This window comes from Aulostomus chinensis, chromosome 21 (assembly GCF_037954235.1).
Source record: "Aulostomus chinensis isolate RoL2024-O1b breed Wild chromosome 21, RoL_Achi_v1.0, whole genome shotgun sequence".
NCBI classification, from domain to species: Eukaryota; Metazoa; Chordata; class Actinopteri; order Syngnathiformes; family Aulostomidae; genus Aulostomus; species Aulostomus chinensis.
In genome coordinates, this window is record NC_141340.1 from 24,625,784 (window position 1) to 24,653,357 (window position 27,574).

Sequence of the window (27,574 nt, forward strand, 5' to 3'; positions counted from 1 at the left end):
AATAGCTCCAGGGGTTGTGGAGCAGCCGGAGGACCATCACCGTCACTGATCCCACCATGTTGTTGGACTGGGGTTATAACCTTCCATGCTCAGAATGAGCCTTCACACACACTCTACACACCCGACCAACAGGAGCTCAACCAAAGCCCGCACAGAAAGGAACTGGCAGGTTTGGCAGGAGCGGTAGAGGCACTGCTGCCCTCAGTGGCAGCGTGGCTACACCAGCAGGACAGCGTTTTGACCCACACCAGCATCTTTTTAGTTGAACACACATGGATTTTTGGTTGATGCTGGTGTCCAGAGAGGTTTGCGCTTGTTCACGTCCTGATTGGGTCTCTTGTCAGTCACACTGTTGTTCCATGAGTCATCACGCCCTATCATGAGACCATTTCTAGAAAAAAGGAATATCAGTCGCATCATTTCTGAGGTGGTGCTAAAATGCTCGTCTGCTAGTGTGGGCGTAACATGTTAGCGTGTTTTACAGGATTGTGACCAGCTGACCCAGGTTTACTCGTGGTTGACCAAATTTGAAACTACTGCCCATTGACCCGGGGGTCTCAGGGCGGGACCAAACCTGAAGAACGCTGTCACTGGTGAGTCCAGCCCTGCTCCATTCACAGTGTTATTCTCTGCTAATTAATTAGTCGAGTGTCTTAAAGAAGCTTAAAGGATTAGCGGAGCTCCATTCCTAGCAGATAGTGAGTGGCTGCCTGAGTCACTACACTCCCAACTCCTCACCGCCGTTATCCTCACATGCACGCACGCACATGCTCCGTGGTGTCGTCGGCCGGGGCCGACCCCCCCACCCCACCTCACCCACTATGAAACCCACCAACCCTCTGAGCTCTTTATCTGGGGGAGGACAGACGGGGAGCAGTGGTCCTTCAGGTAATCCAATGATATGCTGGGCGATGGCGCCACCTGTGTCACCTCCACCAACCAGCTGCAGCAGTCTCACTCACATCCCTCTTCTAAAGCCAGCAGGTCAAATTGTGTAACAACAAATGAATCTATATTCATACTTATTTGAATGTTTGCATTTTAATGTGGTGATGACACATCATCGTTATTTCTGTAGCTTGCAGGCCACCTAAATAACCAGATGTAGGTGCGCCTGACTCTGTGATCGGCTACATTCCTGTTACGCCCTGAACACACCGCTGCTCAGCCAGTCCACACAGAGAATATTCACCTGTGAACTGCTTTGAATGACTTGGACACAACCAGAGACACTAGCACGTTGCACCTGAGACCTGCCGCTGCACCTGGAGCGCCTCAGACCGCCAGTGCAGCGCTTCAGCGATGAGTCTGTACAGATGAGGAGGGATTTATGCTGCGGGAGAGTGAATAAAGACAAGGAACCAAACATCTGGCCCACCATTAGTTGTCCAGGGTGGAGAGCGAGGTGGGAGGACCAGGGTTGGAGGGAAAGATAAAAGGATGGCAAACGATACGACAGTCTCCCACCATGAAAACCGGAGGACATTTTCAGCATCATACGTCGGAGGAGGCTTTCAGTTGTCCAGGCTGCCATGAGAATCAAAGAGCTGCCGCCCTCCCAGCCAGACGGCATACGGGCAGAAGGACACTCATCATGAGGCCAAGCTGTTGTTTCAGAGACCGGAGAGAGACGCTGAGCTGCTCCAACCGTTTCCAGCAGGTCGGAGAATTACTCGTACACACTCTATCCACACCAGCAGATAAACCTCACCATCACTTCCTGGAGGTACGCTGGACACCAGCTCAGATTACTGGAGCTGGTGTCCAGCTGTGGGGATTCCTCGCACATTTCCCTGGACAGGGTACGCACTGATGGTTACACGCTAAGGTTTCACACATTCAAAAACGTCATCAACCTTCCTGATATACCGGCAGGTGCTGGTAGAGACGAGGGGTTCAGAGCGTCTGAGGAACTGATCCACGTCTGTCGCCGATGTCTGGGAAGTTCCAAGTCACTTCTGAGGGGAATCAGAGTTTTTTTCTCATTTGACCTCCTGCATGCGCTGGAGGAGTCAACACCCTACTTCCAGTTTGAAGTTCAATGATACTGGTTTTGTTAAGAACCAGATCAAGAAACCTCCCATCACGTCTGCAGTGTTACAATGACAGCAAGGTTTCAACGGGCTGAAGCAGGCCTGACAAGAAGTGAAGTGACGACAACAGCAACACAACAACAACCAGCAGCTTGATCCCGCTGGATCCCTGCAGCAGCTCAGCTGTAGCCTCACAAGTATACCAAACACACACACACACACACACACTCACTCTCTCTCCCTCTCTCTCTCACGGTACCTGTTGTTAGCTGAGACTCTCGTCTAGGTTTTCATCCTCCAGTTGCTGCCTGGGATCCTCCTCAGAGCTCCTGGCAGCAGCACTGACACCACCCACATCCAGCATGGCGGGAATGTGGACGTGGGTGCTGCAACCATGCTGATGCGTCAGGGCCCAGGGGACAGCTGGCTATTGTGCCCGCATCACACACACACACACACACACACACACACTGATACAGTATTGCTCTGCTGCAGCGTCTCTGGCTGATCCTTCACCTCCTCTAGCGCTCAGTCACGTGGAACAGCACAGCTCATCTGTGTGTGTGAAGGAGAAATCAGCTCTTGAACCTACCTCTGGCAGGCTGGGACACTCAGCTGGCAGTAGAGTGGCTCACTACTCTGTTCTCATTTCTGTCTCGCCTTCCACCCCCCCCCCCACCCCGCCATCCCCACCCCTCTTGTCTGTCTGCTTACTGAGATCATCCCCAAATTGTTGCCTAGTGTCTTCAGCCTCAGCAGGAGGAGGGGCAGGAACCTGAGCTGTGTTCTGGTTTGGAGTGAATGTGGAGAGGGTGGGGGTCGGGGGGTCCCCGGGGTCTAATGCGATACCTCCGTGTCGACTAAAGGGAGACAGATATATGGCGGGCTCACGCCGCCACGCTGACGAGAGCTGAGACGGCTCTATCAGAGGCGCTAGCCTGTGGTCACGAGCTGACATTTGCGAAGCTTCAATGAAATGCATTGTGGGCAAAGTCGTAGCCAGCAGTACCCAGGCTCCCCTCTCAGTAGCGGCTGCTGATGATGCAGGTACATTCTTAGCGTTTGGAATTCCCTGAAGACCAACATCCCCCCTCAAACTCTTCATCACGTCTGCCACCGTCCCTCTGTCTCTCTCCCCCGGGGCCGCAGATCAAGATGAAGATGAAAAGCTATGATCCCAACATGAAGCTCCCAAATCCTCCTCACATGATCTCAACAGTGTGTTGGACTTTCAGAATGGTTCCATTATCAACAGCGAGCCGCCTCTGGTCTCAGGAGGGCAGGCAGAGACGGAACCGTTCTGAGAGCGAGAACACGAGAGGAAAGAGAGGACGGACGCAGGGCTGGGGTTCCAGCAGCAGCTGTCTCTGTTTACACCAGCCACTCACGTTCATTATTCATGAGAGGAAAGAGCTGCTCACACACACACACACACACACACAAATCTAGTTTTACCAGTTTTACCTGGATAGTTTTCACTGATCAATAAACAACCAGATCAAATCATTCGAAAATGAGAGGAAAACTAATTTCTTGTGTTAAATTTCTATGATTGAAGTGATGTTGATGTCCAATTTTATCCTGTTTTCAGAAACGAATCATCGGACAACACATTAATATTCACTCTCTAGAATCTCCACAAGGTGGCACCTCCCAGCACCGCCTTCAGACCTGCAGAAGCCAAATCAAACATGGAGGAAGAAGCTGCTGTCATCCAGCAGAAACAATGGGTGAGGCCTTGAGCGCTGGTTTTAGGATGGAGGCAGGCTGGAGGAGGGCGGAGGTGAGATGGAGGAGGGCGGAGGTGAGATGGAGGAGGGTGGAGGTGAGCTGGAGGAGGGTGGAGGCAGGCTGGAGGAGGGTGGAGGCAGGCTGGAGGAGGGTGGAGGTGAGCTGCAGCCATCAAGCTTCCTTCCCTGTTTCCAGCAGCGCTAACAAACACATCCCACTCTCACTCCCTCGGAGTCACAGGGGCTCATGTCACCAACCGTGACCCAGCTGAAGGGGGACTGATTCTGGTGTCATCGGCCGCTGGACTGGACGACGCAGCAGACAAAGGCAGGCAGCAGGGTTGATGCTCCAGTCAACGCAGGGCGGAGAAATGAATCCCATGTTATTTTCAATCACGCCGCTGCTTTCCATCGACTCAGAAAATAAGATAATCAAGATGCTGCCTGATTGACAAGCCTGCTGTTCGATCAGTGAGTTATGACAAATGCTGGGTGTGACAGATATCAGTGGGAGGGTCTTCAGGCTGGAGAACGTTGGAGCAGTAAAGGTCGAAAGTTAGAGAAGGAACCTGGCCTGGAGGGTCGCTGGTTCAATCCCAAGGACGAGCAGGATAAATCTGGGAGGGGGAAGTAGAGAGGCGTTGCTGGCTCCGCCCTCACTACCACTACTACTACCACTACCTCGGCGACTGCTCAGGAGCCAGTAGATCAGACTGGTTGTACTGGGCAGCCTCCAGGTGTGAAACTGACCACCTGTAGAGGAGAGTCTCTCTCCCAGTCCGCTTCAAGCTCAAATATTTGGTTGGTTCTTCTCCATAAAAGCTCATCATATCAGCTGTGGGCTGCGGGTTCTGGCAAGTGGCGAGGGATGCTACATTAGCTGTCCCCGTTAGCAGCTAGCAGGATGTCACGTCGCAGACATCACCTCATGTTTAACCACTGCAGCCTGAGCAGCCCACAGCGGTCTGAGTGACGTGCTGATCGCTCAGACTCGTCACCACCGCAGGAACAAAATGCTGGCACGCTACCAGAGGATCCCTGGACATTCCTGAAGCGTGCAGGCCAGCGCAGACACGCCGCCTTCCAATAAACAGCCTGATTAAACACCAGATTCACAGCTGAATTCAGGGTTCAACTGAGATGAAGAAAATTCATCTTCCCCAAGCGATAAACAGTGTTTGTTAAGTGGTGGTGATATTTGCTCCATCATCATGATGTCTTGTATAAAGATAATAAAGCCTCTTCAGCTGCGTTTGTCTGAACACATTTGCTTTGCTAACTGTCCACAGCCTGCAGTGGCCGGCCCCCCAGCTCCGAACAAAGACGCCCATTCACGGCTCGCACAAAGCTGAAGCAGCAACAAACCCAGCATCGCTAATGAGGTGCGATTCATTCAGACCTGAAAGGTCAGCGAACTGCCAAGTAGGAGACATCTTCATGGAACGTGAAAAGGACTGACAGACAAGGTCCTTCAGCGCGAGGACACTGAGTGAGACACCCTCCTCTAAAGACACTTTTCAGTGTGATAATATTCAGAGAAGTCAAACAGTCGTGAAATCACCGAGGACGCATGCCCACGGGGTTGAACTGGTTCATCACCAGAGGATCCACAAATCCCAGTCAGCAGCCATGTGACCACAACCGACGGGGTTAAAGGCTCGGGTCCTGAGACTTTGGCGCCCCCCAGTGGTTCAGACACAAATACATCAACTGCAAACATTTCCTACTGGTGAGAACTTGAGGCTGCAGCACACAAACACACTAATAAACACACCACTGTCTCCCCTCCTGAGGACGTTACCATGACAACCTGACACACAGGGAGGGACCAGTGACAACAGGCCTGACTGAGAGTGCCAAAGACAAAGTGTGGGAAAGAAGCAGCCAGTAATTACACAGGATTCCCTGAAGACACCCCCCCCCACACACACACAGGCAGGCTGTGTCCATGTTCACATCACAGGGACCACTCTGTTAACAAGAGCCCGTCCAGCAGCCCTCGTGTGATGCTGCTGCAGCAGAGACGCGTTGTTGGGGGTCGACGGGTGAAACTCTGAGACTGAAACTCTCAAACTGTAGAGATGAGAGCTGCAGCACAAGAGGGACTCAGTTAGAACACATCCCACAAAGGGGGGAGGAGTTTACGGAGGGAGAACCCACCCACTGACCGCACCTTCTACAGGGCCCTATCTAAGAGAAAGATGGCGCCAGGTGGCTGGCGGATGGCGGCGTCCTCAGCCTCATGATGGTATTCAGAGGCCTTCTGATAAAAGCGCAAACCACGGCGCTAAGAGGCCATCATTAGACACCTCATTATTCATTCATTCATCGGTGTGTTCCAGGCGTGACATCATTCAATCACACTACAAACACTCAGACAGTGCAAACCTCCAAGGCCAGAAGCTCCCACACATTGGTGTGTGTGTGTGTGTGTGTGTGTGTGTGTGTGTGTGTGTGTGTGAGAGTGTGAGTGTGTGTGTGAGTGTGTTCTGTACAGTGAGAGGGTGGTGAAACCTCACAGAATTTTACATGAAGGAACAGACCAAGGCTGAGATGTGTTGTAAATATCCCAACCTGCATCCACTAGGTGGCGCTACCAGACACACAGTGATCAGATATCAATTATCATACTTATATGACACATCGGCCTCCTCGCCACACTTAAGGCAGCCTTCACTGTAACCCATCACCAAGTTCTGAAGTTCCTTCTGAGCACAAAGTGTAAAAAACTATGCTATTCCTGCTGCCATCAGGTGGCGCTGTGACTAATCTGCCCACATATTTAATGGGTTCATCCTTCACCAAGTAATGTGAAATCTGCCAAATAGTTTTGGCGTAATCCTGCTAAAAAACAGACGAACGCCACCTAAAACACGAGCTCCTTGATGAAGGTGACAACACAACTTTTCGTCTTCACTCTCTGAAGGAGGAATATTGTGTGTTGGATTCTGAACAGGCCCAACCTGAATGTGCCGACTGCTCATCCTCCAGTGTCACAGTGTCTGTGATACTGAGATACTGGAGGGGCTGTAGATACTGGACCTCAACAACATATGGAGAGGTGACAGGGAAGTGACAGGGAGGTGACGGGGAGGTGACAGGTAGATGACAAGTAGATAACTGGGAGGTGACGGGGAGGTGACAGGTAGATGACAAGTAGATAACTGGGAGGTGATGGGGAGATGACAGGGAGGGGACAGGTAGATGACAGGTAGATAACTGGGAGGTGACGGGGAGATGAAGGGGAGGTGACAGGGAGGTGACAGGTAGATGACTGGGAGGTGACGGGGAGATGACAGGGAGGTGACGGGGAGATGACAGTGAGGTGACGTGGAGATGAAGGGGAGGTGACGGGGAGATGAAGGGGAGGTGACAGGGAGGTGACAGGTAGATGACTGGGAGGTGACGGGGAGATGACAGGGAGGTGACGGGGGGATGATGGGGAGATGACAGGGAGGTGACAGGTAGATGACGGGGAGATGACAGGTAGATAACTGGGAGGTGACGGGGAGATGACAGGGAGGTGACAGGTAGATAACTGGGAGGTGACGGGGAGATGATAGGGAGATGACAGTGAGGTGATGGGGAGATGACAGTGAGGTGACGGGGAGATGACGGGGAGATGACAGGGAGGTGACAGGTAGATAACTGGGAGGTGACGGGGAGATGACAGGGAGGTGACAGTGAGGTGACGTGGAGATGAAGGGGAGGTGACGGGGAGATGACAGTGAGGTGACGGGGAGATGACGGGGAGATGACAGGGAGGTGACAGGTAGATAACTGGGAGGTGACGGGGAGATGACAGGTAGATGACAAGTAGATAACTGGGAGGTGATGGGGAGATGACGGGGAGATGATAGGGAGGGGACAGGTAGATGACAGGTAGATAACTGGGAGGTGACAGGTAGATGACAGTGAGGTGACGTGGAGATGAAGGGGAGGTGACGGGGAGATGACAGGGAAGTGACAGTGAGGTGACGTGGAGATAAAGGGGAGGTGACGGGGAGCCTCACGATCAAAGAACCAGCTGCGAAGCTCCGTGGTCGCCAAGGATCCCCTGTAATCCGACTTTATATACAGCTTCAAAACAAATGTGGCAAAGTCACTGCACAAGATTAAGAGTGAAACACCTCAGCGCCATGATCCAGACGCTCGCCAGCGTGCAGCAGCAGATGCTCCGACTGCTGAAACCTCCACATGGCAGGTGAAGCCTCGATCCCAGCAAAGCTGACAATATCCTCCTATCCTCCTGAAGGCCCCCCATCATGAGTCAGCACCGCACCTCCTGTCGCTGTCGTTACCTCTGGACCAGCATCACCAGTCACACCACGTTACACTCATTCAGCTACTGCGTCACCGCACTTGGTATAAGCAAAAGGTGTGTTAGGAAGAATTACACACATGCACGCCTCTGATTGATAACTTGCTCTAGCACGTCACCGCTTGCCATTGCGTTACACTGAGCGAGCGGCCGATGTTGTCAGGCGGCAACATGACGACAACAACAGCAACAGTTCTGCTGAACGTGGTCTTCAGTCAGCAAGCGAAAATCAAGACTGCGAAGTAAACCTGTCTGGTTTCTACTCGAACACGTGACCCAGTCACTCAGCAAGTCCACAGGACCATGAGGACCCTGATCTCTAGCAGATCCCTGCACTGGCAGGCGACTTCACTTCTTTCAAGCAAACCAAAAGTTTAGAGGGTATTTCATACTTGTTGTTAGCAGGCTAGCAGGTGCACTTCTGTCTTTAAAGAACAGGACACTCTCCTCCTGAGATGCTTCTTGTCACCTGATTCAGTCTGATACCAAGAGTGAAGCAGTAAGACACCAGGAGGAAAGGGCTCACCTGGAGGATAGTGTGGAGGAGATACGTGACACTGAGCATTCTTGAAGGCTTCTTCCCTCCCTGTCCCCTCGCCACTCCTGCACCAGGACTCTGGCTCTGCAGGAGCTCCAGCCTCACGACCAAGAGCTAATCAAACAGCCTTAGTCCTGATCCCAGAGAGAGAGAGAGAGAGAGAGAGCGATGGGAGGAGGGAGGGAACGAGGGAGGAGGAAGTCCTGTCACAGGCCAGTGCTGAGGAGTTGCACAACATGGTGGGTTTAACCAGCAGCGCCACACTCAGGTGGGAGGAGCAGGGGGAGGGACTCTACCCCAGGAGCAGGATATTCTCCTGGCAGAGAGAAGCTAGCAGAAGAGTGTCACTGGACAGGAGGCTCATCAGGACCAAGCCCTGGTGCTGCTGCATCAGATCCTCCCTCAGACCGCCTGTCAGGCTCTCAACTGGTCCATCGTCATCCACTCAGATGCCACTGTTGGCAGAGGAAGTGTGCGTGTGCGCGGGGAGTCATGAGGTCCACGGCACCTCATGTGACTAAGTGACCGTGATGTCACCAGCAGGCTGACCTGAATGTCCTCGCAGCACAAAGCTTTTCTGCTCGGTCAGTTTCTGGTGAGAATGTCTCCAGGACACACAACATGAAATCTATGAATGCAGCAGGCTTGACCAGCACCACAGGAGCACAGTTGTCCTGCTCACACAGATGCATCATGGGAGGACTGAAGTAACAGTGGGAGTTGAATGCATAAACATGGAGTGCAGGCACGGGTGGCCGTGTGTTCCGGATGTCACTGACATTCAAAACAGGCTGCATATTAAAAACAAGAGAAGCGACGTTTCCTGCTCACGGACCAAGTTGGTCTGCTGAATGTCTGGAGGCGGCCGGGTCTGAGGTACGTCCCCGTGTGCGGCGTGTAATCACACACAGATGCAGACGTTTCCCAACAGCAGAGCAATGACAGCGCGTCCCACCACAGAGGCTCCCCACGCCCCACAAACAGCTGATCATAACAACATGACGAGCGGAACGCTGCTGCATCCACACACTCACGAGGGCTGCGAATGAACAACAGCAATATGGGTGATGACTTCACTTGTGTGCACAAACACTGTCGGAGGACTGGACCAGAAGGGCTGGACTGGGATGACCTTTGACCTTTGTGATGCGGAAAACATGGAGACGATAAAATGACGTTCCCTGTCATCCAGATTCATCTTTATTCACGAATTAAAATCAAAATGAGCTCAGAGAGGGACGCTCAGCGCAGCATGAGGAACACACACGAATCACCCCCCCTGGTGTTTCAAATGTGGAACTACAGCCTTTCTTCAACCCTGCTCAGCAGCATTCGTGTCCACGTTTCCCTTCATGGAGTCTGCAGCAGCTGGAGCGCGTCCCCGGTCTCCTCGCTCCTCATCAACGGTCGGTGAGCCACGTCCACGCGTCTACTGATCGTTCCAGAAGCAACAGCTGCATGTAACAACTCTGGTCCTGGCGAGACAAAACTCTCAGCTGTGAGATGAAAACATCCCGGGACTTGATAGTTCAAATATCCAGGAAATACACAATAATCCCAATATAAATACACATTTCAGAACAAATTTAGTGTATTGTCATTCACGTAGGGGAGCTGAGATGCAGCCGAGCAGGTCGCGCTGCACTCTCGTGTACGGTGGCCCTGCAGGGACCTAACCTGGAGGGAAACAAACTCCAAAGTTCAGATGAAAACTTTTGCATCTAAAAAATACAGAGGCAAGAGCAGTAGTGAAGCTGATCCCACTGATACCTTCAGAATACTTGGTGGGAGTATCACAATACAGTCATTCTGCTGTAATACATATACTTCAAGATTTGTCTACAAAACATCATAAAATCAGTTTAAATGAAGAAGAAACCCAGTCAAAGCAGCGACTGTGTGTTTGTACCACATTTAAAAGTGCAGCGTCTCTGTGTCGAGCCTCCGGAACGCAAACTCACTGGTACAAGTACATGGTGAGTACATGGCAACATACTGGCAGGGCCAATCAGTACAGCGCACCAGCAGCTGTAGTAATACTACTGATATTTGGGACCTGTACATCAGTATTGTATCGCTTGAAGTGTCTATGAAGTACTTTCAAATATTGCAGCTCCAATATTTTGTCCCCTCTGAGTAGAATATTTTTCAGTGGATCAAGACGGAGTGATGTCATGTAATCCTCTAAAGTCAGATTCACACTGTAATTGGACGAACAGAGATTTGAGAGCGTCGTGAGAACCGCTGCCCTGACGGCCGGGAGTCACATGATCTCACTGACACCCACACCCCCATAGAGACTGTGTCTGTCCCCCGACCATGTCAGTTTATTCACTCCAGTTCTACTGTAGAGGAGTCAATCAGAAAAACCTGATCCAAGTTAACTCAACCACTAAATTAACTCAACAGAAGATCAGAATTAGAGGAGGACGATTGAATATCAGACCTCTGAGGCTGAAAACTGAACCAGTGAATGAAGTGATACCTGACAGTTGTGTTGACCTGCTGAGTCTCACTGAAACCTGGCTGGTGACGATGAGGATGCTAGTCTGAATGAATCCACTCCTCCAGTCACAGGAACACTCACATTAAACTCTGATAAACTGAAGTTCTTGTGCTGGGCCCAGACACCTGAGGACCACCTGATCTGATGAGACAGGTACCCTGGATGGCACCACCCTGGCCCCCAGCACCACCGTAAGGAACCTAGGAGTTCTCTTTGACCAGGATCCATAATTTAAAATTCTTCTTCTACCATCAAAGTCCTCAACAGTCAGGCTCCTTCATCCCTGACAGAGCTCCTAGTCCCCTATGATCCAGCTAGAACCCTTCACTCCCAGGATGCAGGGTTCCTGCTGGTTCCTAGAGTTCTAACAATAGAATGGAGCCAGAGCCTTCAGCTATCAGGCTCCCATCCTGTGGAACCGTCTCCCAGTTTCAGTCCAGGACCCAGACCCCCTCTCTAGGTTTAAGAGCAGACTTAAGACCTCCTTGTTGATCAGGCTTATAGTCAGGACTGCTTAGGCTGGCCCTTAGACCTGCTGCTATAGGCTCAGACTGCTGGGATCTCCCATGATGCACTGGGCTTCTCTCTCCTCCTCCTGTCCTCAGACGTGTTACTAACTCCTCTTCTTCTCCCCTCATCCCAGATCCTGGTGCTGCTGGAGGAGGCTCCAGACCTGAAGAGGCTCCAGCTGCCACCTGTAGCTCCACCTGCTCACGTCCCCGTCTGTCCATCAGTCTCTCCTCCTTTCTCTCTCTCTTTATCTCTGTCCCTCTCTTTCCTTCTGTCTCCCTGTCTTCCTCCATTCTCTCTTTGTCTCTGTCCATCAGTCTCTCCTCCTTTCTCTCCCTCTTTATCTCTGTCCCTCTCTCTCCTTCTGTCTCTCTGTCTTCCTCCATTCTCTGTCTTTGTCTCTGTCCATCAGTCTCTCCTCCTTTCTCTCCCTCTTTATCTCTGTCCCTCTCTTTCCTTCTGTTTCTCTGTCTTCCTCCATTCCCTGTCTTTGTCTCTGTCCATCAGTCTCTCCTCCTGTCTCTCCCTCTTTATCTCTGTCCCTCTCTTTCCTTCTGTCTCTCTGTCTTCCTCCATTCTCTGTCTTTGTCTCTGTCCATCAGTCTCTCCTCCTGTCTCTCTCTCTTTCCCTCTGTCTCTCTGTCTTCCTCCATTCTCTGTCTTTGTCTCTGTCCATCAGTCTCTCCTCCTTTCTCTCCCTCTTTATCTCTGTCTCTCTCTCTCCTTCTGTCTCTCTGTCCTCCTCCATTCTCTGTCTTTGTCTCTGTCCATCAGTCTCTCCTCCTTTCTCTCTCTCTTTATCTCTGTCCCTCTCTTTCCTTCTGTCTCTCTGTCTTCCTCCATTCTCTCTTTGTCTCTGTCCATCAGTCTCTCCTCCTTTCTCTCTCTTTATCTCTGTCCCTCTCTTTCCTTCTGTCTCTCTGTCTTCCTCCATTCTCTGTCTTTGTCTCTGTCCATCAGTCTCTCCTCCTGTCTCTCTCTCTTTCCCTCTGTCTCTCTGTCTTCCTACATTCTCTGTCTTTGTCTCTGTCCATCAGTCTCTCCTCCTTTCTCTCCCTCTTTATCTCTGTCCCTCTCTTTCCTTCTGTCTCTCTGTCTTCCTCCATTCCCTGTCTTTGTCTCTGTCCATCAGTCTCTCCTCCTGTCTCTCCCTCTTTATCTCTGTCCCTCTCTTTCCTTCTGTCTCTCTGTCTTCCTCCATTCTCTGTCTTTGTCTCTGTCCATCAGTCTCTCCTCCTGTCTCTCTCTCTTTCCCTCTGTCTCTCTGTCTTCCTCCATTCTCTGTCTTTGTCTCTGTCCATCAGTCTCTCCTCCTTTCTCTCCCTCTTTATCTCTGTCTCTCTCTCCTTCTGTCTCTCTGTCCTCCTCCATTCTCTGTCTTTGTCTCTGTCCATCAGTCTCTCCTCCTTTCTCTCTCTCTCTTTATCTCTGTCCCTCTCTTTCCTTCTGTCTCTCTGTCTTCCTCCATTCTCTCTTTGTCTCTGTCCATCAGTCTCTCCTCCTTTCTCTCTCTTTATCTCTGTCCCTCTCTTTCCTTCTGTCTCTCTGTCTTCCTCCATTCTCTGTCTTTGTCTCTGTCCATCAGTCTCTCCTCCTTTCTCTCTCTCTTTCTCTCTGTCCCTCTCTTTCCTTCTGTCTCTCTGTCCTCCTCCATTCTCTGTCTTTGTCTCTGTCCATCAGTCTCTCCTCCTTTCTCTCTCTTTCTCTCTGTCCCTCTCTTTCCTTCTGTCTCTCTGTCTTCCTCCATTCTCTGTCTTTGTCTCTGTCCATCAGTCTCTCCTCCTGTCTCTCTCTCTTTCCCTCTGTCTCTCTGTCTTCCTCCATTCTCTGTCTTTGTCTCTGTCCATCAGTCTCTCCTCCTTTCTCTCCCTCTTTATCTCTGTCTCTCTCTCTCCTTCTGTCTCTCTGTCCTCCTCCATTCTCTGTCTTTGTCTCTGTCCATCAGTCTCTCCTCCTTTCTCTCTCTCTTTATCTCTGTCCCTCTCTTTCCTTCTGTCTCTCTGTCTTCCTCCATTCTCTCTTTGTCTCTGTCCATCAGTCTCTCCTCCTTTCTCTCTCTTTATCTCTGTCCCTCTCTTTCCTTCTGTCTCTCTGTCTTCCTCCATTCTCTGTCTTTGTCTCTGTCCATCAGTCTCTCCTCCTGTCTCTCTCTCTTTCCCTCTGTCTCTCTGTCTTCCTACATTCTCTGTCTTTGTCTCTGTCCATCAGTCTCTCCTCCTTTCTCTCCCTCTTTATCTCTGTCCCTCTCTTTCCTTCTGTCTCTCTGTCTTCCTCCATTCCCTGTCTTTGTCTCTGTCCATCAGTCTCTCCTCCTGTCTCTCCCTCTTTATCTCTGTCCCTCTCTTTCCTTCTGTCTCTCTGTCTTCCTCCATTCTCTGTCTTTGTCTCTGTCCATCAGTCTCTCCTCCTGTCTCTCTCTCTTTCCCTCTGTCTCTCTGTCTTCCTCCATTCTCTGTCTTTGTCTCTGTCCATCAGTCTCTCCTCCTTTCTCTCCCTCTTTATCTCTGTCTCTCTCTCTCCTTCTGTCTCTCTGTCCTCCTCCATTCTCTGTCTTTGTCTCTGTCCATCAGTCTCTCCTCCTTTCTCTCTCTCTCTTTATCTCTGTCCCTCTCTTTCCTTCTGTCTCTCTGTCTTCCTCCATTCTCTCTTTGTCTCTGTCCATCAGTCTCTCCTCCTTTCTCTCTCTTTATCTCTGTCCCTCTCTTTCCTTCTGTCTCTCTGTCTTCCTCCATTCTCTGTCTTTGTCTCTGTCCATCAGTCTCTCCTCCTTTCTCTCTCTCTTTCTCTCTGTCCCTCTCTTTCCTTCTGTCTCTCTGTCCTCCTCCATTCTCTGTCTTTGTCTCTGTCCATCAGTCTCTCCTCCTTTCTCTCTCTTTCTCTCTGTCCCTCTCTTTCCTTCTGTCTCTCTGTCTTCCTCCATTCTCTGTCTTTGTCTCTGTCCATCAGTCTCTCCTCCTGTCTCTCTCTCTTTCCCTCTGTCTCTCTGTCTTCCTCCATTCCCTGTCTTTGTCTCTGTCCATCAGTCTCTCCTCCTTTCTCTCCCTCTTTATCTCTGTCTCTCTCTCTCCTTCTGTCTCTCTGTCCTCCTCCATTCTCTGTCTTTGTCTCTGTCCATCTGTCTCTCCTCCTTTCTCTCTCTCTTTATCTCTGTCCCTCTCTTTCCTTCTGTCTCTCTGTCTTCCTCCATTCTCTCTTTGTCTCTGTCCATCAGTCTCTCCTCCTTTCTCTCTCTTTATCTCTGTCCCTCTCTTTCCTTCTGTCTCTGTCTTCCTCCATTCTCTGTCTTTGTCTCTGTCCATCAGTCTCTCCTCCTTTCTCTCTCTCTTTCTCTCTGTCCCTCTCTTTCCTTCTGTCTCTCTGTCCTCCTCCATTCTCTGTCTTTGTCTCTGTCCATCAGTCTCTCCTCCTTTCTCTCTCTCTTTCTCTCTGTCCCTCTCTTTCCTTCTGTCTCTCTGTCTTCCTCCATTCTGTCTTTGTCTCTGTCCATCAGTCTCTCCTCCTGTCTCTCTCTCTTTCCCTCTGTCTCTCTGTCTTCCTCCATTCTCTGTCTTTGTCTCTGTCCATCAGTCTCTCCTCCTTTCTCTCCCTCTTTATCTCTGTCTCTCTCTCTCCTTCTGTCTCTCTGTCCTCCTCCATTCTCTGTCTTTGTCTCTGTCCATCAGTCTCTCCTCCTTTCTCTCTCTCTTTATCTCTGTCCCTCTCTTTCCTTCTGTCTCTCTGTCCTCCTCCATTCTCTGTCTTTGTCTCTGTCCATCAGTCTCTCCTCCTTTCTCTCTCTTTATCTCTGTCCCTCTCTTTCCTTCTGTCTCTCTGTCTTCCTCCATTCTCTGTCTTTGTCTCTGTCCATCAGTCTCTCCTCCTTTCTCTCTCTCTTTCTCTCTGTCCCTCTCTTTCCTTCTGTCTCTCTGTCCTCCTCCATTCTCGGTCTTTGTCTCTGTCCATCAGTCTCTCCTCCTTTCTCTCTCTCTTTATCTCTGTCCCTCTCTTTCCTTCTGTCTCTCTGTCCTCCTCCATTCTCGGTCTTTGTCTCTGTCCATCAGTCTCTCCTCCTTTCTCTATCTCTTTATCTCTGTCCCTCTCTCTCCTTCTGTCTCTCTGTCCTCCTCCATTCTCTGTCTTTGTCTCTGTCCTGCTCTCCTGCTCTCTCTCCGTCCCCACTGATCCTGGATCTGCTCCACCTTCCTGCTGGTAAAGGAAGGTTCTGGTGGCTGCTGTTGCAGGATGTGCTGCTGATGGAGAATTGTTGGGTGGAGGTTCATTGAAGGAGGGAGGTGCTGGACCTGCTCTACTTGGACAGAGTCAGGACGGAACTTTGGTTGGGGTTTGGGGCCACACTAATAAAACTGACCTGACATCATCGAAGGGCTGTCGCTGCGTACTGACAGTATTTAAATAGGTTTATGAATGACGGACAGCTGCACTGCTCCTTGAAGATGTTTTACGGTGCGTACGTCTCGTTGAGTTGTGTTTGCTACTTACTGTGGAGGTGTTTAATGTGTGTGTGTGTGTGTGTGTTCAATAAATATTCCTAGAAAAGATGAGATGTTGTTTTGTCCTCTTAAGAATTGTAAAGTAATCATAAGTAATAAGCGACACCACTGGCTTACGCTGGTAAATGGAAACAACCAGGTTTGAACTGGTGTGGTTTTAAGAGGGACACTGAAATGCGTTTCATTCCTCACGCCATCATGCACACGTCCACATCCTCCATCCAGGATTCCTCCCCTGAGGTGAGAGGACTGATTTAAACTAGTGCCATGAGCGTGAAGTGGCGGTCGGAGCCACGAGCAGACGTCCCTGGCCAGCTGCGGCTGTGACTCAGGCTCTTGTTTGGCTCGAAACGGTTGCGTTGTGGTCGGTTTGGGTTCCAGAGGAAGAGAGACACCGGGACGTCCCGGAGCTGACGGTTCACGCAGAGCGTCCGAGCCTCGGCAGCAGCAGGGCTCAAATGATGAACACCTGGATTAATGACGGTGCAACTTTAGTCGTAAGCAGCAGCTTCCTCCTGCTGGATCTCTGGACATCTGTGTGACAACAGCAGGTCACCTGACAGATGTCAAATGTGGCGTGTGCATCGCCAGAGGAGCACCGGTGTGGGGACCAGTTTGAAGTCAGACCTTTGAGATGGCAGCCAGGATTCTGCACTGGTAGTTTTGATGCTCTGTGTCATTTTCTGGCTGTCAGAAATCTTGGAGATTAAAGTCGAAGAGGGTTTGTGACATCACACTCTGTCGCTCCACCCATCCAACATTAGTTCCTAAAATTAGACTCAATTTAGGAGACAAATATCTGATCTCTAATTCACCAGCCAGCCTACAGGCCAGGCAACAGCACACCTGAACGTCACGCAGCTCAACTGGATCTGCAGGGAGAAACTTCGGTTTATGAGTATGAAAATGTTAGCCTGCGATGCTAAGCTATGTTGCTATCAAGGTTAATTTCAGAACATGAGAATGATACTCACATTTAAAAAACACATGTTTTAATCATAAAACTTGCTAGCCTGTGTCTTAAGGTTGCATTCTGAGGAAAAGTCCTCTTCATTTTGAAGAAAATGTCTCCAGAAACCTGGTAACCAGTGAGGAACTCAGGAAGGTCACGACACAGCACGTTGATGGTGATACTGGGAATTGGTTAGCTATCATGCTATTACGGCTGAGTGCAGCTGCTGCAGGTGTTAGGGCGCCTAACCTGGACCTAGCTCTCTGACACGGTAGCTGCGACTGCTCCGCACCGCTCCAGCTAGCTGTTGCTGACTCGCATCTCTGAGATTCTCAAAAACTGCTACTATGGTCCCTGGAACGTGAGAGACCCACTGTGGCAACGCAGAGCACGTCGTCCTTTAGTTCAGGGAAATAAGCAACCCTTTGGAGGGAAAAGGGATTGAGTGTACAGGATCACCTGAACGACGCACCAACCAGCCACCGACACCTTCGTTAGCGCTTTGCTAACTACAGTGACCTAGAACGTCCAACTGGAGTTCAGGTCTGAGAGTTTTGGTGAATTCAGTGTTGTATTAAGAACTTTTGTCCATCATGGGAGCTTCTGTCTGATTCCTCACAAAAACGTCTCAGCAGCACAATTAGGACAGAAGAGGCTTAACGCCGGCGCTGCCCACAGAGGCCTCGGAGCGCCGGGAACAAACGACAAGCTGACACACGCACGCCTCCCTCTCACATGCTGCTTATTCCTGTGGGAAAGACCTCCGAACAATGGCAGGGTGGAAACTGTATCCTGACATGATGAAATTAATCCGTGTGAGACAAAATAGCGACTGGTCAAAAATAGAAAGGAACACCTGACTGCCATGTCTCACAAGTCTTTGAGCTCAAGTCGTCTCAGGTCTCTTGGTGAGTGAGGGCTCCTCTGTCGGCCTGCTCTCAACGCAGCATCGCTCCTGTTGATCTAAAACATTCAAACATGCATCACCACCCTCCTCCATCAAAGAGCCGCGCTGACATCATACGAAAACCACCATCAGTTTTTCCTTTGAGGTTAATAACTCGTGGTTTCCTTGTAACAACACACCGCTCCGGCACACCAGGTACCCAAGTGAGCTTCACGCGCTCTGCTGACGTCCTGTCAGGATACATGAAGCACAGTGAAGGAGCAAGCACAGCAACATCCAAACGGCCTGACCGCCTGAGCCTGTGCGGGGAGGTGTGACGCCCCTGCGCTGACATCACAGCCGCCAGGTGTGTCTCTTCACCCCCGTGTCGTCCTGCACCTGTGAGACGTGACTGCGACTTCATAATGACAGCCTGGCGCAAACCAACCCCAAGCCAGGTTCTGAGGCCTGGTGTTTGTAACAGTCAGTCCACCTGGATCATGACGCCGGCACATTAATTCAGCTCCTTACACCTTTTTCCCTGATTGGGAATCAGACCTTCACACTCAAACCCTGAGGAGAGTCACCAGCTGGACAGAAGCCTGTGGGCAGACAACGGCATCGCCGCTCTGGTGTTCAAGATCAAGAACTGTATCAATGTCATTTTTTACAAAAATGACACAACATATTAGGGGCGGCCCGGTGGAGCAGTGGTCCTCCCTGTGGCCCCCCATCAAGAAGGTTGTGGGTGGAGCCCCGGCTGCAGCACGGGGTCTTTCTGTGTGAGTCTCCATGTTCTCCCTGTTCCTGCTGGGTTCTCTCTGGTACTCCAGCTTCTCTCAGTATCAGCCGCTGTTACATTATGAGCTGTTATTACATGATGAGTTGCAACAGAGGCTGGAGAGGAGACACATCAGTCGTCTGAGACATCTAAAGAGTTAAAACACCATCACCAATCACAGCCGATCACCATCCAGACCCAGAAATACATGTTTAACTTGAACAAGACTGCGAACATCTGGAAAACCCTGCAGGTCTGTAAGAAGCAGCAGGTCAGACAGAGGACGAGAGCGCAGATCTGACATCAGAGGACGAGAGCTCTTAGTGTTTCTGACTGTATTCGTGTTAGCATCAGTGTTAGCGTCGGTGTTAGCGTCGGTGTTAGGGTCGCTGTTAGGGTCGCTGTTAGCGTCAGTGTTAGGGTCAGTGTTAGCGTCAGTGTTAGCGTCAGTGTTAGGGTAGGTGTTAGTGTTGGTGTTAGGGTCGTGTTAGCGTTGGTGTTCGTGTCGGTGTTAGCGTCGTGTTAGCATCGGTGTTAGCGTCGTGTTAGTGTCAGTGTTAGGGTCGTGTTAGCGTTGGTCTTAGCGTCGGTGTTAGCGTCGTGTTAGTGTCAGTGTTAGGGTCGTGTTAGCGTTGGTCTTAGCGTCGGTGTTAGTGGAGCTCTACGATCAAATGTCACTATCAGTCTGTTTGGTCGGGTGAAGGCTGAAACAGACACGCAGCTCTGGGGGGGGTAGCAGACTGCTGCAGACATGGAGAGCACATCCTTCTAGAATGAAAGATCTCGAAACGAAGGTGGCAGCGCCACAGCGGCTAAATGGCAACTGAGGCACTTGTTATTGTCCCCAGTGGTGATGGCAGTCATATTGGTGCTAAACATGGCTTCACACAGGTCACAGGTCAACCCCTGTACACATGGCGGCAGAGGTTAGCTACGCCACTGCAGGTCTGACACGCTTCCCCCGCCACTGACAGCTGTCACTGGGAGACTGACAATGAAATACGTATGACATGCTAGGCTCACGGGATCCAGCCCTCCTTCCTGAATAGTGCTGAACTGGTCCTGTGAGCTGGAGGCTGGACCAGAGTGCATGCTGGGAGCTTTTAGTTCAGCAGGCTGCCGTCTAGTGAGACAACAGCCTGATGAACTGTCGAGCATGGGAAAACCTCTTGAACCTCCTGCTGGGCCACAAACAGAAAAACAGGCTCTTCAGACCCAAGCCGGCTTGATCCAGATTCACCAAACCCAGCAGCAGTTTGCATGACCAGCAGTCACGATGAGACGTGCGAAGTAGTGACACAGAACTCTCCATCCATACACTTAGAGGGTCCATGGGGGGCTGGAGCCCATCCCAGTGAAACCTGGACCTCCACACTCGCACGCAGCGCCAGTTCAGAGTCACAAATTACCTTACGGATGATTCGGTGTATGAGCGAAGCCTGCAGCACCAACAGCCAGCAAGCTTTGATATCTTCAAAACCACAATCCACAAGCCTCCCTGATACGAACTCAGTCCTAAGAGTCAGAGCGGCACCAGTGTGAGGGTCCTCCATATTTCCCAGGTAACCAACAGTAACGGAGGAAATCATCATGCATTCACTTCTTCATTTGCATAACAAGCGTCCCAGAGGCCCGAGCCAAGTCTGGGAGCCTCAAAGACGCTCGATGCATATGTAAAGAGCCCTCCACTCTTCTCCACCCCTTCCGCTCACCACGAGTGGCACTGAACACTGGGAAGCGTCCTCCAGCTGAATTCTTGATCAGAGCAACATGCTAATCTTTTGTCCAACACACCAACAGAGCCTAGAAGTCTGCAGCTGTGTTTAGGGTCCATCAGCAGGTCAAAGGTCCCAGTACATGTTAGACCTGCCTCATGATTCACATCTGATGAGTATCACAGCGCTCCCATCACTGCTGGTATTGCGGAGACTTGAACTGTGACAACCGACGGCTTTCAGTCCTTGCGGACCAGTAGGAGGATCCAGTGACATCTAGTGGTGAAGTAGCAGCACTGGAAGCGTTGGATTCAGATTCAGGGTCAAACAACCAACTGTTGCTTTCCCCTTCAATCAGACTCTGATGGTCCATTTGCTCACACACAGGACGACCAGTGATGAGGTTGTGTGCACGTCCTCCTTCCTACAGGGATGTTGTTGTTGTGGTCACCATGACGACCATCCAGCATGATCAGCTGCTGTAAACAATCTGACCCTGGAGCTGCTAAGTGAAAACGTCCACTGACAAACAGCTGAATTTGCACGCCAGCACAGTGCAGAGGACCCGTCACCTGATGACGTTCTGTCACTGACCGATTCTGTTTTTATCTTGAAGTTCACAGGGACACACAAATGAACAACCACTCAACCCGTGTGGTGGTGCAACAGTGTTTGTAGCACTGTGGGTCGCAGACACTCGTCCGCTCTCACGAGGACAGTAGAATCATGTCAGCTGACAGTGTCAGCCAGCAACAACCTCCACCCTCCTCCCTCATGTCAGCACGTGATTATAACAACAAGCGCCAGACTCACAGTCAGCAGTCAGTAACTCCGCCTGTGTATCAGACAGTAAGACGCCATCGACCAGGGAGACAGTCGCCCTGGTGGAGACAGAGGATGATCCACATGTGCTAATTGTTCTGTTCTTCCTGGAGTTCTGGACGGAAGGTTTGACAGGACACACGCATGTGTTCTCCTCGGTCGTTAGCAGCTCAGCTAGACTGACACTAGACAGGCGCAGAGGCCGGGGCAGCAGAGGGTGGACACACGGATGAAGGTGTGTTCTGAGCTCTGATGAGAGACAGATCGTCGTCTTAAGCTCCAACTCTCCCAAACCAAGCTGAGAGCCAGAGGAGCGAAGCTCACCAGCAGGGTCCCAGGATGCTCCTCCTCCAGCTCCAGAGTCTGAGACATCACTGCACCTCCTGATGGTGATGGCACACCGACACGGAGACCCCATCTGTCTAGCTCACACACACACACACACACACACACACACACACACACACACACACACACACACACACACACACACACAGAGCGTTGTTGTGGCTGGTCAGGAGGGCAGAGAACCCTAGTAACTGGGCAGACGAATCACATGTCCAGAAAAAGAAAGCCGTCCGTCCCTCCATCAGTTCGGTGAATTTTTCAGCCTCCCAGGACCCAAGCTGAGCTTCAGTAGCCATCACTAATCACAACCAGGCATTCTTCCCCAGCAATGTGTGTGTCTGTGTGTGTGTGTGTGTGTGTGTGTGTGTGTGCGCGCGCGCTGTAGCAGGACCTATCATAGAGGCTTTGGCAGATGTTTATCCTCCCAGCTAGCCTCTCCACCGTGTAAGGACCAGTCATTAAACATTACAGGTGTGTAAGTGAGGTCACAGTAAAGGTGAACATGCAGGAGCAGCTGAGGTGGGGGGAGGAAGTAGGACCCCAGATGAATGGAAACAAAATAAGCAGAGGCCAAGAGGAATGGGCCTTCCTTAATGGGAAGAAATGGCTTCTGCTGGTCCTGCAGGCCGGCGAGGCCAAAATTAGTGGTCAGTGGTGGGAGGAAGCGGAGGAGCCACGTCCTGGTATAGCATGCCGCACGGGAGCGCGCGCACACACGCACACACGCACACACACACACACACCCCTTGACTACAACCAAGCTTCTGGTAATCAGATCCATACATGGCGCTAACTAGCAGTCAGCTGGTCCGTCTTCCTGTCTGCTCTGGGACGAGAGCAAGTAAAGCTGCCATGAAGTTTTTGTATCTTCCACTAAGAACCAATTACATTGAAACTTCGAGAAAAAACAAAGTACCATGATATTTATTACCATCCGTACTTAAATCCTACCACAGAACTAATTAAGACATTCTGAGGATTCTCATTAGAGACACAAACGTTGCCATGGACACGAGGAGGGAGGACGGGATGGGACAGCCCAGGGGCTTCTCCCCATCGTTGCCCCTCACACGGCCGCATGTGAAACCAAGTGAATTCCTTTACCACTCTTGTGTCAACTGTGTGTTGAAGTCTGGACGCCAGCCCACTCACCCCCCGCAGAAAAATGTGACGGCTCCCCCTCTACACTCTGATTCACTGGGGGCTGCGTGTGTGTGAAACCCTCTGGGAGGTTGCACCCCATGTCCATCCCCTGGAGAGGAAGCAGACGCTCCTCCAGAGGCCCCAGAGCTGCGAGGCCATCCTCCCATGCTGCCGCCACCTTAATCTGAGCAGGAATTACCGGACGTGGGTTTGTACTGGTTTTGTTCCCCCGCGTGTTCCTGACAAACCAAAACCCCAGACATGTTTGGTGCTCCCTGATCGCATATCAGATGTTGTTTTGATAACTGATGAGGCGCTCCTTCCAGTAGTTGTGTTCAATGTTCCATAAATGTTCTCCAATCAATGAATAATCATGAGAGTGATTTTTGCCATCATCAAGCAGCCTGTCAGGTAATAAACCAGGGAAGCTCACTCGGTTCAACTCGCGAGCTTCCCTGCTGAATCGGTGTAAAAGGTCACAGATGCTCAGTCGAAGTCCAAGTCATGTCTGGAGAAATGTTCATCCCAGAGATCCAGCTGCTCTGACTCCTCACTGCAGACGCGACAGTGACGTGACCTCTGCTCCCTCCAGCGTCTCTGGTGCCGTCCCAGCGGCACGTAGAACTCTCGTCATGTGACTGGATTGAAACGCGTTAAAGAATGTTTTGGAATTCATTCACAGGAACCTTTCACACGGAAAGTTCCAGCAGTGAGAAATACTTCTGGAATCAGTGAGTTTTCCCACTTGATACCTCCGTTGAGGACACCAGCTATAATCCAGGGGGGCTATAATCCAGGGGGGTTACAATGAGTGCAACTGTACAGTAAGCTCTGGCCTAATTCCTTGATCCTTGAAAAATGCCATGAAACCCAGAAGAGGCAGAGTGAAGTTTGCAGCGTTGAGTTGAGACGGGGAACCTACGTTTGGCTCAGCTGGCCATCAGCGAGCTCGGCTGACCCACTGAAGCTGCTGGCACACAAAGACAACACACATGCAGCACACCGGAACTAATGAGGCTGCTCATTACGCAACAACCTCCTACTGTTGTCACATAAAGAGACTCGCGGACCTGCACTCTTCTTCCTGCTCCTTCATGGCCTTTCCCACGATCCCTCACAGAGACGCGGCCTCACCTGAGCCCCGAGGAGACCACCTCCACATACAAGTATCCCTCTGAACTCCTGCAGGCCGGCCTCACCAAGGCAGCCAATGGGAGAATGGTTGGGGGGGGGGGGGGGCTGACCAGCAAACCCACATTCTTAGTAAAGCTGTGACAGGAATTCCAGCTCTTAAACTGAGGTACGTAGTGATGCATTCCAAACAGATTATAATCCCATCAAGGCCAACTAAGTGTAGTATTTCTGTCCTCAGATTAGAACAAAGCAAACACACTCCTGGATGTTGGTGGAATGAGCCGGTGAATCAGGACTCTGGAGGCTCCGATTCCGATTCCGAAACTTCATTTACCCCTGTGGGGGGCGATTGAGGATTAAGGAGTCCATCGTCTAATATCCCATCCAACCGATGACAGACTGTCAGGAATCTTTTACGTCTGGAAATCGCAGATTTGGAGAATCACGATGAGGAAACAAATGCAGAAGTGTGACAAGAGTGTCACAAGAACCATTCTTCAGTAGCACAGGTGCTGACGTGGCTCAGTGCTGCACCCAGCATGAGGACCTGGTCTCTGAGGGTCCAGGTAGCCACATACAGACCTGCAGAGGCTGTCTCAACACAAACTAAAGCTCCTCGAGACCCAAACTACGTTCCTGTGTTTGCGTGACAGTTGTTCCAAGCGGGTTATGGTTAGCATGAAGCTAACAACAACATCAACCGAGGCTCACTCTCGCGGTCAACATGATGCGAGATACAGCAGCTTTGATTTGGTCCGGTTGGTTTTCACCCAGTCGTTCTGTCAGGAGCCCAAACACTGGGACCAGGAAAGGAAACACTTCAGCTCCGTGGACTCCACACCTCTGACCTGCTTGATGTGACAGTTTCAGTCCCAAAACACCTCCATAGCCACGTTTGCCTGATGTCACGTACAATTGATTACATACAAAATGGCCTTAACTCTTGTCTTTATGCCAGGCTTCAGGCTTCTTCTTGGAGCAGGAGTTGAAGAATATCCAACCAGAGCAGGCAGGCTTGGTTTGAGCTCAGGTGGGCGGGGCAGGTACAGGTACAGGTCTTTGACTGTGACATCATGGAACACGTGGTCTCATTATTCTTCTATACTTTATATTCACATTATGAGAAGTTCAAGCAAAAAAAGTTGTTGGATGCAATGTTATTCAGCTTCATGCAAAGAACACTGCTCAATGAAAAACAGAAGTTATTTTCCATCAATAGGATTCATCCCATCCTCTCGTCCTCTCCTTCTTGCTCAGACCGACTCAGACTGGACCCCCCTGTGTGCTACTTCATGCTGGTTTAATAAAATGGCTCACAGACAAGGTGGCAGTTAGCGCTTGGCACCCGCCGGGCCCTGGCAGCTCGAGGCCTCAAGTCATTTCAGATGCCATCAGACAAACGCTGTGACTGCAGCGCTGTGAACTGCTGCCACTGAAAAGACCTACAGTCCCAGAGAAGGGCCCGTCTGTGCAGCTACTGTTGCTAGGGTTGAGGTTTTTCCTGACCAAACTATTTCTCAACTCCAGGCACTGATCCCTAACTTCAAAAATAGAAAACAGAAAACTGTGGGAAACCGACACGCCCACGCCGTCCTGAGTGAATTCACAACAGTGGTGTTACGCGTTTTCAGGAGCAAATTTGAATCTCAAAGCTTCTCGTTACATCCCAGACGGCTGGACGCCAGTCAGCAGCAGCAGGCTTCAGGCTGACTGATTCACGCCGTGATATTTCTGTGTCAACTTACAACTCACGGTTGAATGCCACCATTTCTGTGGCAGAGCTGTTTGAAGCTTATTGCTGCGTCTCAGCCTCAGCAGCAGAGCAGCAGCAGCGCCAGAGTTCTGGGTCTGTTGTCCTCTGTGGTCTCCCAGCTCCACAGTGAACCAGACTTCAATCCTTGTCACTTTGTAAACTACAAAGCGGGCTGCTGAGAGCGTTTCCTCCGACCGTGAAGCGCGGAGCAAAGATGCTCTGAGAGAATGAGGTGCTGCCCCTGGGAACCAGCCAGCGGATCACAGAGGGGGCAGCAGACTCCAGAGATCCAGGTTCAAGCGTGGGTCACAGCCCAAGAACACATCCCCCTCACACCAACATCCCCAGGCTCCATGTCAGCTTAGCCATCGTAATGTGAGGGTCGTCCCCGAGGGCAGGGACCCACCGCAGGACCACTGCCCCCCCAACAGTCCCGTGCCGCAGACGAGATACGATATATATATATATTTTTTAATTTATAAATATATATATAAATAAATATATTTATTTATATATATATATTTTTAATTTATAAATATATATATAAATAAATATATTTATTTATATATATATATATATGTCTAGCTTAGGACCCCAGAGCCCCTCAGTACCCAGAACTTCAGACCCCGGAGTCCCTCAGAAACTAGACCCTCAGACCACAGATCTTCGGACCCCAGACCCCCTCAGTACCCAGAACTTCAGACCCTCAGACCCCCCTTCAATCTGACATGGATCTGGTGCTGGTTGATCAAAGCCCCACAGCTCAGGGCTGTAGGGCCTCTCGACCTGCTGGGATGGTTCAGTCATGAGACATAAGGTTCTATAGGTTTTTTAAACCCAACTCATATTAAAAGAACACATTCTGACAAAAAGAGACTTTCAAGTTCCAGCCGTGGCCTCGATAAATCAGCTGGATAATAGGGATGAGGAGGCGGAGCTAATGGCTCACAATAACAAACAGTGACGCCATCAGCTCAGCCCTCCTTCCCTCCCAGCTGCTATTTGAACACATCAATAGCTAAACTCCGCCCCCCTGACAGATGACATTCATTTCAGGGGCAATGATCAGAGGCTGGACTAGCAAACAGACAGCTAGTAGGTGTCAACTGAGACGACTTCTAAGGAGGAGGAGCCAATCAAAACCCTCTAAGAACACCTGGATATTACCTGGACTGAACCGGACATTATCCTGGACTCCTTATGAATTAACATGTATTGTTTACTTTACACAGTGCAAGTGTGTGTGTGTGTGTTTAGGGTGTGATTCAGAACAAAGCTGTCACCTGACTGAGTGTTTCTTCCCGAGCAGCACACACTCTGAGAGGAGTCTTACCTGTGGGGGGGCAGCAGCCTGGCAGCGCAGCTTCTGCAGAGACACAGAGATGAACATGGAGATCAGCAGCAGTTGCAGTGAGACGCCACCGGCCCACTGTGGGAGGCTGGAGGACTTCAACAGCAGCACGAGCAGTGACACACAGCCAGCGACTTCAGTCCCTGCTGTCACTTGAATCTAAACGCCACTTGTGACGCTGTGAGTGTTGGAAACACGTCTGAGTGCGTGAACATGGGGAGCGTCTGAGGTCTGAGCAGCAGCTCAAGATGGCGCGCAGCCCCTAAAAGGGGCCTACTGGCAAACCTGCACACGGCGTGTAAACGCTAACATGGAGCTTTGATGCTCGGCGAAAACAGAACTCCTCATGAGGGAAACTTGCAGCCCCTTGACACCGTAAATTTAACGTGACGCGTTAAAGTGAGGGTGGTCACGGGCAGTCAATCGCTCCAACGCTGCAGAGGCCAGCGTGACACACAGAGCAGGTTACAGCAGTGGCAAATCCTGAGAGCAGTTCTACGTTTACTCAACTCAGAACATCCACTAACCCTGATGAACATACCATAAAAGCCACAAACAAGA

The 27,574-nt window shown here is 50.8% G+C and overlaps 1 protein-coding gene across 4 annotated transcripts in view; it reads right to left on the reverse strand.

Moving 5' to 3' along the window:
* Positions 1-27,574, reverse strand: part of LOC147242082 (rho guanine nucleotide exchange factor 4-like) — a 94,296-nt gene that overhangs the window by 60,867 nt on the left and 5,855 nt on the right. For 3 of the 4 annotated variants that reach the window (XM_086190911.1, XM_086190907.1, XM_086190906.1), the window contains exon 2: positions 26,996-27,028. In XM_086190911.1, coding sequence (XP_086047037.1) covers positions 26,996-27,028 — 33 coding nt within the window. Of the gene's footprint in view, positions 1-8,610; positions 9,044-26,995; positions 27,029-27,574 lie in introns of those variants that run through there. The other variant, XM_086190909.1, reaches the window with a different exon arrangement.